Genomic DNA, 14,660 nt, shown 5'->3' with positions numbered 1-14,660 from the left:
AGAATTTTTTTGATGCATTTTAACGGTTCAAGTATTCAATTGAGTGCAAAAAAAAAGGGTTTAATTGCTTTTTTTGAAAAAAAAATTGAAGGTCTTTTTTATACATTTTAAAAGTTCAAGTACCCAATTAAGTACAAAAAAAGGGCGGGGCTTAATTACTTTTTTTGAAAAAGTTTGAAGGTTTTTTTGATGCATTTTAAAAGTTCAAGTATCGAATTGAGTGTAAAAAGAAATACAGGGACTTAATTATTATTAAGGACATGTTAATTTATTTAATAAGAACCTACATCAAAGCTTCAATTAATTCCTCTCATTATCTCACCTTTACGATTTAGTCCCTGTATTATTTATAAGACAATTTAATCTATTTTATTATTAGCTAATTTCATTTTCAAACTATGTACAACTCATAATATTTTCATTTTAACTTTCTGAACATCTCGGCTTTATCTAATTTGGTTTCGAAATTGACATTTTCGATACTGGCAAAAATTAGATCGTTACAATAATTTTTAAAAAAAATTTATTATAATCCTTAATGACCATTTAAAATTCAAAAAAAAAAAAGAAAAAAAAAGTTTGAGCAACAATTTTATTATTTGGAATAATTACAAAATAATATTTCTAACCAACAAAAGGCAAGCATCAATGTCTCATTATTTACGAAGACTTGACCTTTTTATCCTTCTAATGTTTTAAATTTATTATCATGCAACTAAGTACAAATGTACAAACACAATATCTCGACCAAAAATAAATACTAAAACAATATCAAAGCATCATGAAAAAAAAAGGTTAAATTATTATTTGGGGTCCAAATTTGGCAAAAAAAATTACATTGAGGTCTAAATTTTTTGGTATCCAAGTTGGTTCTCGAACTTGGTAATTGTTCTCATATCAGGGAGTGAATCAGACAATTTTTCTCTCACATTAGGACTACAATTTTTTTTGATTCAAGTTAGCCCCTGAACTTGACAGTTATTCTCACATCGAGAGTCCGAACTAACTTGGACCAACTTGGACCAAAAATAATTCAAGCCCCAATACATGAACAATTGCCAAGTTAAGGACTAACTTGGACAAAAAGAAAGCTCAAGCCCCAATGTGGAAAAATTGCCAAGTTTAGAAACTATTTTGGACCAAAAAAGTACAAGCCCCAAAAAAACGACTAAACCCTTATAAAAAAAGGGTAAACTACTTAGTTGGTCATCCAACTTTTAGGGTGCTTTCATTTTAGTCACTCAAGCGTTAAATCTCTAACAGCGATTAACTGTACGCACCACATCATGTTTACACTTTCATTTTGGTCACCCAAAAAATATTTTTTTGAAGTATTGATTGGGGTAAAAAAAAATCAAGGATTAAAGTGAAAGAGCGATGGAAACTAAAATAATACATAAAATTGTTAAATTGTACTTGTTTGTCCCATTGCCGAAATTCTAATTTTTATTTTTTTAATATTAAAATTTTAAAATTTAAAAACATTAAAATAAATTGTTGAAAATTTTTTATCCATTGATAATATCAACTGATTTGTTACTATAATATTAAAATTAATTAATTTAATCTCCTTTTAAAATTTTATTTTATGCTTCTAGATTATCCTTAACGAAATCCTAATAAGTTCTACCTACTATTGGATTTGAATCAATGACTCCCGCCGTATGAAAGCAATACTCTAACCGCTGAGTTAAGTATGTCATTAATTACCATAAGGAATCATAAAGAGAAAGAAAAGGGACCTATTACATCGATGGATTATAAATCCAATATTACTTCTAAGCAATACCAATCAAACCGACCAAAAGGGTATGACTATGATGTTGGATCATGTAGTATTCATCTTGACAAGAAATTATCTACATAATATTATAAAATATGTATCACAAACACAAGGGCTATAGCTTAGTTGGTAGAGCACCTCGTTTACACATGCGCCAATGTTTTTCAGGGAAGTCTATCATGCAATCAAAAGAATTGATCTTTTTGAGAAATCGATGTCTTACTCCATTACTTTGAAGGAACAAAACAAGAGAACAATAGCCTAACAAATGGTTCGGTCCGAGTTGGGTGCCGTTTAGGCAAGATCCGAATCGAACCCATCATTGATTTGAGATATTGATAGGGTGAATACCCGGTCTATTCAATGCTAGGCATAATGAGTATAAGGACCTCAAAAATGCTTTTTTCGTCCTATGAATCTTAAGGTGTATGGAGTTTCATGTTTGATTTTTTAATCAGGATGGTAGAGACTCCATTTAACTTAGGAAAAAATACTTGTAATTAATTAAATTAATTGTTTGTTCTTCGTTTGGGTAAAGAAGTGATGAAAAAATTCTCAGTTTTGTTTGAAATGAAAGAAAATTAATTAATTAAATTAATTGTAATGATTTTTTCTTTGCTTTTAGCTTACCATCGAAGATTCAAGATCATAAAATCAAAAGAAATTTGAGTTTCGTAAACAACTATTAAAGATAATCATTTTCATTGATAGTTTTTGACAAATAATTTCAAAACATCAAAATAAATTAAATAAATTGTTGAAAAAAAAATTATCCTTTGATAATGTTAACTGCTTTGCTACAATAAATTTTGAATCTTAATATTTAAAATTTATATTTCAAAATCCAATTTTAGAATGTTCAGCAATGGGATGAATAAGTACAATTTGACAATCCTTTTTGTATTTTTTTAGTTTCTACCACTTTTTATACAATTTGACCTAAAAATTGAGTGACCAAAATAAAAGTAGCGTGTTCGTTAGAGATTTAACGCTTAAGTGAGTAAAATAAATGTATCCTAAAAATTGAGTGACTAAATTGTAAAGATACCCAAAATAAAAGCACCTTAAAAATTGGATAATCAGTTTACCCTGTAAAATCACTTTAAAAGACTTGTAATTTAAATAATAATATTTTGAAAAACTCCTTTATATATATATATATAAGCATCACCTTAAAAGGGCTCTAAAGTTAATTTTCCCAAATGCAAAAAATCAGATTGGGGGGTTTTGGACAATAGAATCAAGGGGGGCCATGTTCAATAACTTGGCATTTAAAATCCTCGCTATAAAGGACCATTTGAGATTACATTTTCAGGGACTTCAATGACTTTTGAAGACTTGAGAGGGTGGAGATAATAATAAATTACTCCTTTTATAATTATTTGATTAAAAAAATTCGTAATCCGAATAATAAATAATTCAAATTTAGAATTTAATCGGATCTAAATTAATCTTTTTCAAAACGAATCCTTGATAAAAAAAAATATTTTTAAAATCAAATCAGTTTGATTGAACCGGTCAAGTTAAAAATAGATCGGTACACCGTTGATCTTTATAAAAAAAACTAATATTGTCAAAATCAGATTAAATTGAATGGTCAAACCAGTTGAACTAAAAACAAAGTTTCTATTGATTCTCGCAATCCCATGTCCAAAGTTTCTTCCTTGTTTCATTGTGAGATGGAAATTCATAAAGTAATTAAAGTCAAATAAATAAAACAAACAAATTGAAATTATGCCCAATAATCATATCAGAATCAATCAAAATCCCACCATTTAAACCAATTTACCACTCCACTGTGAAAAGCTTGGAAAAAAACCTGCTCTTTTGCTGATATCTCCAAGCTTTAAAAAGAAAACCAGACACATACATGTCTGAAAGTAACCAAAATCTCTTCCCAGGGATGTTGTGTTCCAACTTTTCTAGCTACAACATACTTTATACACATCTGGTTCATCAACTTTTACCTTGTACAACAAAGGCTATATATACCCCCACAAGGAAGTCCTTTTCGCTGCCATTGTTACGTAGAAGGCAGACCTGGATTGCCTCCTTGATGGCTCGGTGCTAACCTCCATAATGGCTATTCTTTATCGGAAATTATATATTGCCATTGTTTTCTTCTGCAATGCCGCATATTAATGTATCACGAGCTTCTTCCAATGTCCTTGCTGGTGTAATCTCCACCTCGAAACGATGCTGCTGCTGTGGTGGCATCAAATCCACCTCCGATAGACGTAATTAGAGCAGACAGGCTGGCATTGGGGTTGCCACCGGCAGCCACCCCCAACCCAAGGAAATCGAGAGTAGTTTGCTTAGGACCGAACACTGGGGTTCCCATCATCAGTTCCTTTAATCCTGAACTTCCGTCACAGGGAAGCCCGAGTCCAAGCCCTGCTGCAATGGAGGCATTGTCGGGGTCGACTTGTGCTTGACCCCATTGTAAATTTTCTTGTGGTGCTGAAGATGAAACAATACCGAGACCGCGAAGCAAGGATGCATTACTTGCTGCTGCTCCCATCTGTGCAGCTTTCTGCAGTAGTGCAGTGGCAGACATAGCAGGTTGCAGTGGCGGTGCATGCTGCCGACGCTCTTGCCCTGTAGTTCCGAATATCGACGAGCCATGGCTGGTCGAGAGGCATAAAGAAATTGGTTCAATTGATGTAGATGGAGCTAGGTCAGCTCGAATTAAGTTGGTTAAAGCCGGAGGTTGAGGAGGTTGTATGCTTGCAGATACAGTCGAGGAGGCAAATAAGCTTGCAAATACACCACTACTGCTACTGCTGCTAGCACCACTGCTAACCAGGCTGACACTACCGCTACAACTTCCATTTAAGCCAACCAGTGGTGGAGCCGGTGCCAGAGGTTGAGGAGGGTGTATGCTCGCAGATACAGTAGTGGATGTAAATAAGCTCGAAAATACACTGCTGCTGCTGCTGCTACAACCACTGCTAACCAAGCTAACACTACTGCTAGAACTTCCATTTAAGCCAGCCGGTGGTGGAGCCGGTGCCGGTGCTGGAGTGGGAGCTTCTTCCACAACAGTACTTGGATCTTCAGCCAACACTACAACAAGAACCGATATATAAGGCATATATATAGAGTCATTTAAAAGTCTAAAACATAAAATCGACAAAAGACCAAAAACAGACAAAAACTGCTACACTCCAAAGGTTCATCCAAAGACATAATAACAAGAAAAATAAATAAATAAATTTGTCTTTGTTTCAATTCAAACAACATCAAAAAAAGGACAAAACTGAAACTAACAAGATACAAAAATTCCCTAATTATGTATTTTACCAGAACTTTGAATCCGAATATCTGAAGAAGTTATAGCACTTGGAGCTGATACCGGCGGAGGTGCAGCCGGAGGTGAGCGCCGTGGTGATGAATCCGCCGCCTGAACTTTCGGGTCGGATTCTGAACTAGGATTCGTTTGAGTTTTAGCACTCTCCACTGCTAACGCATCACAAAAAGCTCTGTGGGTAATAAAACTATCCCTCCTACAAAAAGATAGAAAAACCCCAAAATCAACAATCAAATCCCAGAAAAAAGAAGTCATTTTTTTTCACATAGGAATTAAGTCGAACACCTGGAAAACACAGTTCCACAATCACATTTATACTCTCGAGTGCCACAGATCTTAGAGTGAGCTTTCCAATCCGATTGAACAGCGTATTTCTTAGAACATTTATCACATTTCCATTTCTTTTCACCATGTTTTCTACAGAAATGTTTCTTAATCCCCGTGAGATCACCTAAAGCTCTCGAAGGGTCATGATGAACACATGTCGGCTCAGGACAAACGTAAACCCTCTTCTTCACTTCCTTGCTCGATCTTTGCCTCAACTTCCATGGCAGATTATGACCTCGTCTATGGAGCTGAAGATTTTGGTCTCTTTGAAACCCTTTGTTGCAAATTTCACATACGAATCGGTTCGTAGCTAACAGAGTCGTAGGTGATAAAGCAATCACCTCCGCATCTGGATCTGTATAAAAAAAATTTAAATTCATAACAAAATAAAGTACCAAAAAGAAGACTGATTTAATTATTGGATGATTAATTTTTTTACAGTACCTGGCATTCCAGGGAGGTTACGTTTCTTCTTAACGGCGGATTTGGGAGGTGGGTTTTGATTACCGGTGGAAGAGACGCTAGCGTCGCCGGAGACGGTGGAGGAATTGTCAACCTCAACCGGCATAGCTTTTAAAAAAATCAAATTACAAGACCAAAAAAAAAAAATTCTTTTCTTCCCCTTTGTAAAGCTTTGTTTATCTACCAGTCAATCAGCTTTATATATATATATAAAATCTTTTAGGTCATCTACCAGCTCTGTGCTTTGACCAAAATTTTTCACAGTACCCAAACAGAAGCTCAATGATTAAACCCAAACACTGAAAGATCAGCTTCTTACGTTTCCCAGAAAAAAAAAAGCTTTAAACTTTAAAGTTGAATCCAAAACCCCAAAAAGATCAAATCAATACCCCAGTAACTAAATCAAATCAAATCAAAGAACTCTCCCCAGTAAACTGAATGATCCAACGGACAAAGATGAACAAATAATAAACAATTAAAACAGAGGAAAAACAAACAGAATTATACATGGATAGTTACATATATATAACAACACAGAAACAAATGAAATAGAGAACTTCGTGTGAAAGTTTTTCGAGCAAAAAGTAATAAAGAAAAAAGAGAGAGTTCTAAAGTCCCTCAATTGCCATAGATGGTCTACTTTTTAGAAGATTATATATATGTGTGTATATGTATATATGAATAAATAAATATATATTAATTTTTTATCAAAAAAAATATTATTTTTAAGTGGGGTTTCGGCAATTTTTTTTTTATTTTACGGGGTTTTTTACATTGAGCAAGTTGTCGGAAGGTGGTGCTTTGTCGTGTAGTGAGCTGGTCGGATCGGAACTGGATTCTGACAATATCAAAGAAACTGTCGTTGGTGTTTGCTTTTATTTCATGTAAAGTCAAACTGCTTTTGTCTATGATTTAATTTTTTTTACTGTTTGTAGCCAATTGTTTGTCGGCACGTGGTATGAACTGCTACAGCTGAGCTTGTTTGATTGCTGCTCTTTTGTTTTATTTTTGGTTTAAACGTGCCAAAGTCCCTGTGCTCTTTTTGAAATTCAAAATTTAATCCCTGTATTTTTTTATTTAAAAATATTGGTCCCTCAGTTTAATTTTACCGTTAAAGTTAACAATACCATAAAATAATTTTTTTAGCTCTCAACATTTACTATTTTCTTTTCAATTTGGTCTTTATCCTTTCTACATATTGAGGAGAATTGTCTTAATTTTATTTAACTTTGACACGTTATAAGGGAGTACTACAAGGACTTCTAATGTTGCCAATAGAAGTTTAGGAAACGGAGAGTCAATAGAATTTCAATATGCCCAAAATTGTCTTCCGTGGGATTTTGTCTTTCTAAGTCCACCACAATAAAATTTGTGAAGTGCCATCTACACTTGAAAAAAACACCGTTAAAATGTCTCGCCTATCGTAAAAACTAAAGAGTTCATGTATTGTGGGATTTGAATCTATGTTCTATAACATGTAGCCATTGATGGGTAAGTCTTCTCGTTGAAGGATCGAACCCTCAACACATCCCGTATTGCGTTATAAAGGATTTTGTGTTCGATTTTAATCTAAAGATTCCATCTTCGTCCCCAAAAAGATCTATTAGATAGTGGAGGGTGATTTACACTGTTAAATAACAATATGAAAGCCATATGCGCTGTCGACTTTGTCACAAATAAATCTATAAAATGTCATCTACGATTGCACCTAAATCGACTGCAAAAGGAGAGCGTCTCACCCACCATGAAAATTGAAGAGTTTGTCCATAGTCGATTGCAAAATAAGAGCATTTCACCCATCACGAAAATTGAAAAACTTGCATATGGTAAAGTTTAACCAGCAACCTATAACACATGAGTTATTTATGGGTAAGTATAATACCACTTGTATCATAATTGACCAATTGAGACGTCTTTGTGTCTTCTTTAGCAATGAATGACAAAATCTTAAAACTAAAATTTAAACATAAACATTTCGAGAATATAATATTGAATATTTATATAATTATATACATTTTTCGCCTTTTTAAGTTTTTTAAAGAATTGAAATTAATATATATAATATTAAAATTTTTAACTATTTTACTTTTCTTTTTACAAACTTCATTTTTTTACCGGCATTCAAGCTAAGTGTTTACAACACAAATTAATTCCTAAAATTAATTTAAATGCAAATTAAAGGTTAATAGTTGCTCTTTGGAGAGCGCAGTACGATGAAAGTTGTAAGCTGTGTTCGAGGGAAAGTTATTGTCTATCATTAACCTCTATGGTAGAATCAATCGAGGGCCTGAGAGTCGGTGGTTTACCCTGTGGCGGATGTCAACGGTTCGAGCCCACTTATCTCCAACTCGTGAACTTAGCCAAAACAAAGCTATATGATAGTACCCAATTTTTTCGATTCGACAGTTAGTTCAATCTATGATTTATTATTCATAGACGTTGATAAGATCCTTCCATTTCATTTAGCAACACCTTAAGATGATATAGCCTTAAATTAAAGTAAAGTTAATGCTCATTCAAGCTTTACAAAGGTAAAGGATTTATTTCAACATAATAAAAACAAGAGGACTTAAAGTGATAAAAAATTTATTTTTTTAACCTAAAAATAAATAATCCCATTCTATTCTCAAGAATTTTTCTTTTAAGTTAGGTGACCTTTAGTAAATATGAGTGAACTCATTGACTATTTATTTAAAAAAGGACCATTAATGACAAATCCAACTACCCTTTCAAGTTGAGTCATCACTTCTTTACTTGATATAGTAAATTTTCGTTATTAACAAAATTAATTTACTACCCTACATAACCTTAAATTGAAACCCTTCAAACTCCAAATTAGGAATGAAGTAATTAATTTGCAATTTAATTTATTATTTTTAATTTAATTAAATGTTTATGTATAAACTTTGATTCAGTTCAATTTTGTTCCTCATCTAAATCATTTTTATGTAACAAAATTATGGCCTGAGGTCAGCTAAGAGGAGGAGAGACGTAAGTAGCTTGGTCTCATCCCAAGGCCCCTGGGTTTATAAACTTATCATCTCCTATCTCGAAGGGTCACGCGTCAAGAGCAAGCGACTTGGTACGATAGGCTTAGATAGAGTGACACTGTAATGTGTCCTGAATTGTCTCGAATGAAACACGGTGATTGAAACTTAATGTGTTGGTTAATGAATGAATCTGCATGTCGAGTCAATAGTGGAGGGATTCCACAAAAGTTCTATTTGATGCAAAATTGAAGCACATGTCGTGCACGCAATTAACTTTAAGCATCCTCGGTGTTTTTCATGAACTATATTATAAAAGCACAATCACATGAACAATGAGAAATGAGTTTTTTTAGTGCTAGTGTCAATTATTTGTATTTGATTATTGTTTTTGAGTTTCAAGTGGGAAAGCTAAGAAGAGGATATATACAACCAAATGGCCGGCATCTTTCTGGTCTAATTATGCTATAGTCCCTATTCTCTCGAGACTTGTAAAATTTAATATCTATATTTTTAATAAAAATTTTAATCTATTTACTTATCTAATTTAAAAATTAAAAAACAATTTAATTGATTTTTTTATTTCAATTTTTGAATCAGACATGTAAAAATAATAAATTCTTAAAATTAGAATTGATAAAATAAATAAATTTCAAAACTTTAAAGAGTATGATGGCATGGGCATGCCAAATATCAGATACGGTAGGCAAGGGCCTTGCACCCTTGGGCACCTTTATTGAATAGAAAAAATTCATTTTCAGTCCCTGCAAAAAAAATGCATTTTAGTTCTTTTCAATTTTGGTCCTTCCAAAATTTTTAGCTTTAGCCGCCAAAATTTTATAATTTTATCTTGAGCCCTCTCCTAATTTTTTTTTTTCAGTTTAGAGAAGGCAAGGCACAAGACCAACTTTGCCTATTGATCCATTAAAAAAGGTTGATGTTATCTTATTCCATGTGCTTTATTTTTTTTTAAAAGGACCTTTTTAAAAAATTTCCATTTTCTCCATCTTTTATACTAAAAAAAAAGTGTTTTCTGCCCCTTTTTTTTCCTCCTTTGTTTATTTAGGTTAACTAAAATTCTAATACATTGTATATGTCCATATCTAAATTATTGTCTTTTGACTTCCCACCAATTTCCAACCTGGGATTAAGACTTCACATTAGAAGCATAAAAATTTAGAGGTTAATTTTCAATGTCCCAATAACTAATAGATTCCAACCCCTAAATCTTATCTGGATTCAATAATGAGTTTCAGATACAAATTGCACTTTTAAGGGGAGGATTTAAATTCGAATTTTAGAGACGATATTGTTTGGAGGGACAGTCACGAACACCGGGCATGAACTGTAAAACATACATAAAGTATACCAAAAAAAATGAGTATCATATACAGATTTGTGTTTAGTATGAATTATATTTCATAACCATATTCAAATATATATTTTAGGAATAGCGTTGAGGAAAAATATGCATTGACCACCCAAAACAAAAGATAAAAACTAAAAGTTGTGAAAGCAGTGACGGATCTTAACGTTTAAAAATTCTGGTAAGTATAATTAAAACATTCAAAAATCTTAAAAGCTTAACGAAAATTGACAAAAATTTTAAAAGTCTAACTAAAAATTTTGAAAATTTGAAAGGTTTAATGGAAAATTCCAAAATTTTCTTAATTCTTATTATAAAGTAAAGAGTCAAAGAAGGTTTTGTTTTAGTTTTTGGTTTTTCTTTAAATGCTTCCTTGGCCTGTTGTTTTCATGATATGTGGTATACCAAGTCACGCTACCTTGTTGAAAACTACAGCCAAATTGACTTCTCATTTATACCATTTTTTAAGTGTAAATGATGTAACTAAATTATTAGTAAATTTATATTTTGATCACTCAATTTAAAAAAAAAGTATAAAATAGTCACTAGATTTTCTGAAAGTTTTCATTTAAATCAATGGGTTGTTAAGTTTTATTATTATTATTATTATTTAAAGTCTAGCTAGCATGATTCAAACATGATTTGGTTATTGGTACGGTAGACCAATGCCCATCGACGTGTAGAAGAACAGACTTTAGATCCAAGTCGATCTTACGATCAATGTAGAATATTGAAGAAGAATGTTGTTTGAACTTTGATTCGTAAATTTGTGAAGTTCAAAGTTATTAAATGAAAATAAAACTAAATTGTAGAAAATGAGAGGAAAAGCTTTTGATGAGTGCAGGCAGTTCGAACAAGATAGGCCATACAACAACGGTTTTAGTAGCACAATAACTTAAATGAAAATTTCCTAATAGTTCAATAATTAGTTCAATTTTAATTATGGAACAGTCCGATTTGGTAATAAAAAATTAATAATTTGAAAAAAAAATCTGAATTTAAAATATCTAAAAATAATCTAAATATATAATGACCAAGGGGTGTAGCCAAAAAAAATTTTTTGAAGGGGAAAGAATTAAATTTTAATTTCATGGAGGGATTAAAATGTAACTTTATTGTTGTCTCAACTTAAATTGTTATAACTTTAAAGGGGTTAGAGTATAAATTTATCATTTTTGGAGGGACTAAATTGAACTATAACTCTTTGGAGGGAGCAAAAAATCAATTTCACCATTATATTGAACCTCGGTTTGCCTCCTTACAATGTACTTGTAATGATCTAACTTGAAAAATCCAAACACAAACAAAAAAAATTTTAGCATCTATACAAACCCGAACCCAAACCCAAATCTTCTTTTGAACAATTTCATTATAGGTTTTGAACATATCTGCTCTTTTTAACATGATGCCTAGAACTACCCATAGCCTTCTCCAACTCATAATTAGGAGGATAATATGCTTTAGCACACTCAAACCCACGACCTCCTGCATTGACAATAATATTTATACTAATCAAACTAAGACTTAAAGAACAAACCCGAACCCAAATTTACCTAAATTGAAATTATCACCAATTGAAAGTTACATTCAAATCTCTAATCAAAAGCTCTTTTGATTGGAAATTTAGAACCACCTATTTTAGCATCTTAATGCTAAGTGCTTTAAGATAAATATAGAAAATGGAGCAAAAGTGTCAACAATGATATAATGTTGATCTTGAATTTCATTGATTTCTTTTTGATGATTTTAAAGTCAAATTACAATGAAATTGCAAGATACAACCTTAAGTAGATAATGACTTTAGTAAAATAAAATAAATATTAATTGTAAAAAATTGTGAAATTTCAATGTTAAATCAATGGTAGATCTAGAAATACGATTTAGGAGTAGAAACGAAGTTAGAAATTTTTCTGGGAGGGCCAAAATTAAATTATATTTTTATGATAGTAAAAATGCAACTTCGTCATTTTAATAACCTATATTTTGATAATTTTTAGAAGATTAAATTAAAATTTTATCATTTTTTGGGGCCCAAGTATAACTTTACCATTATTAATTTAAAATTTTAAAAATTATAAAGAGTCTAAATAGAAATTTAGGAAGGGGTGGGGCCCCTAGTTTCGCCCCTAGGTTAATTTCTATATTATTCTATCTGTATAAGTTATGGATTTAATCTCTTTACTTTAGTTCAGTTTATTTTAATCTTTATTTTTTCGAATTGGTCAATTTTAGTCTTTATATTTTTTAAATTTCGAAGTTTCAAACTTTAAACAAACGACAACTATTAATTCCATTAACTGTCTTTTTTTTTTAATAATATGGGCAAATAGCAAGATCACATAGCATTTATATGTGATAAGAGGAAAATCTATAAATTTTTTTAGTAGGTCAAAACTTAATTATAAATTTTGGAGAGATCAAAATATAAATTTATCATGTATTAATTTATGATTTCACCATTTTTGAAGGGACAAAACAGATTTTTTTTTTCATTTTGTCAAGACGCAATTATTAATTTATAATTTATATATAAGAGGGCTGAATTTTTTTTTTTTTGAGAACTAAAACCCTTACTTGTCCCATTTGATTCGCCTTTGCATGTCGCAGTATGTTAGAAGCATCAAATTTTGAAAATGACATAACTTAATGAATTTAATAGACATTGTTAATACTAAAATTGTAAAATTAAAAAATAAACAAATTAATATATAGAGAATAAATCCACAAAAAGACTAATATCAATATTCAACCTAAATTCATTCATCAGCCTTCATCTATGGGGCAATTATGAAGATGTGGGAGATGACCCAATGCCTATAAGCAACAAAGGTCTTTATCTTGCTGGCCTGGGTCTTTCTTTTGGGCTCAGCAAGTGAGCTTGATGGTCCAAACCACATTTGTTATGGTGGGTCTTTTGGAGTCCCTCACCTTTTCAATATTATCAAAATCGGATTGAATTGATAAGTTGAATCGATGTTCCATTAGTCTTACATTTTTATGTTGTTAGTCTTTGTATTTTGAAAAATTTTGAGATTTAATATCTATACTTAAAAAATTAAGAATTAAGTCCCTTTGCTTTTATTTATATAAAAATTTTAATCCAGTCATAAAAACCGCAAGTATTTACCGTCAAAGTTTGTCAACTTTGAATTTTGATTAAGCAATTCTCATATGCCGTAACATATAATTAATAGAAAATAAACATGATAATTTGACAAATCTTGATACAAACGACCAACGACGATAATGATTAGACTGAAATTTTTAAATTGAAAATAGTAAAAGGACTAAATTTTAAACTTCTAAATACAAGGACCAAATCTCAAATTTTACACAAGTACAGGGACTAACAATTTAACCTTTCTAAAATTATAAGTTATTTAGCAGTAAAATTATACTTCTACACTCCCAGCATGATAAAATTTCTTTTTAATCCATTGATAGAATGGAGCTTCCATACCAATGGCTATAACACACTTTCACATCATTAAAAGCAACAAGCCAAAATGATCATGATATTAAATTAAGCACTAAAAAAAAATTGAGCCTGTAACAGCATGCTGTAAACCAGATACTTGCACTGTATATATATATACAATTTTTTGATTCATTTTCATGGGAAGAAGTGCTTATCTTAGTCAGATTCTTCAAGTTGGTAAAAGAATCTCTCTGATACCGTGTATTCTCTTCGATTCTTCCCTATTTTTGAAATTACTCTTTACTGGCTGTTAAAAAAAGTTCGTTAAATTTCACCATTAGTCATTTTACTTTGTGCAAGTTGGGATTTTAGTTTGTGTAATCTAATTTGATTAGCTTTTAATTTAATTTTAGTTAAACCCGTTAGGTTAAATTTTACTATTTGTCTTGTTAAGGGGAGATCAGATTTTCTTAAAAGTTTTTGAAGTGTTGTCTGCCTAGAAGCTGACGAATCCCTTAACGGAATGTATTGTTCTTATGTCACAGTTTTGTTTCTTGACTTTATGGAGAGCCCTAAAGGGCTCACAAAGTGGAAGCTCATGCATTAGCTCATGGTGCAAAGGTAATGTCATACATGCCTTGTGGTTCGAATACCCACAGACCCATTATGCATAATTAATATTATGCACAATACTAATAACTCTCCCATGAGCTATTGTAAGTCATATCTCTACCAACCTAGTTTGCCCTTAAAAGCTAGTTTAAATATTTAAAGGGATAAATCTTAAAACTGCACATGAACTTTGATTCAATGTGCAATTTGATACATTAACTTTGATTTTGTGTAATTATACACATGAAACTTTTATTGTGATTCAGATTTATACATGAAACTTTACTTTTAATTCAATTGTATACATTTAAGTAAATACATAAATTTATTTATATATTAGATAAATATAATTATTTGGGTATGCAATATGTAAACGTAAAATAGTTCTATAATGA

General features: G+C 31.4%; 1 protein-coding gene across 1 annotated transcript; it reads right to left on the bottom strand.

The window, feature by feature from the left end:
* Nucleotides 1–3,509: 3,509 nt before the first annotated feature.
* LOC107909382 (zinc finger protein GAI-ASSOCIATED FACTOR 1) lies at nt 3,510–6,525 on the bottom strand. Its single transcript, XM_041089550.1, has 4 exons — nt 5,865–6,525; nt 5,379–5,775; nt 5,087–5,289; nt 3,510–4,849 (listed from the first exon to the last, which is right to left on the bottom strand). The coding sequence occupies exons 1-4, from the start codon at nt 5,986–5,988 to the stop codon at nt 3,930–3,932; spliced, it is 1,644 nt and encodes a 547-aa protein (XP_040945484.1). The 5' UTR covers nt 5,989–6,525; the 3' UTR covers nt 3,510–3,929.
* Between the last annotated feature and the right edge of the window lie 8,135 nt (nt 6,526–14,660).

The sequence above is a fragment of the Gossypium hirsutum genome, chromosome D03, assembly GCF_007990345.1.
Source record: "Gossypium hirsutum isolate 1008001.06 chromosome D03, Gossypium_hirsutum_v2.1, whole genome shotgun sequence".
NCBI lineage: Eukaryota > Viridiplantae > Streptophyta > Magnoliopsida > Malvales > Malvaceae > Gossypium > Gossypium hirsutum.
Note: the sequence above shows the minus strand (reverse complement) of the source record. Positions and strands in the feature narration are given on the sequence as shown.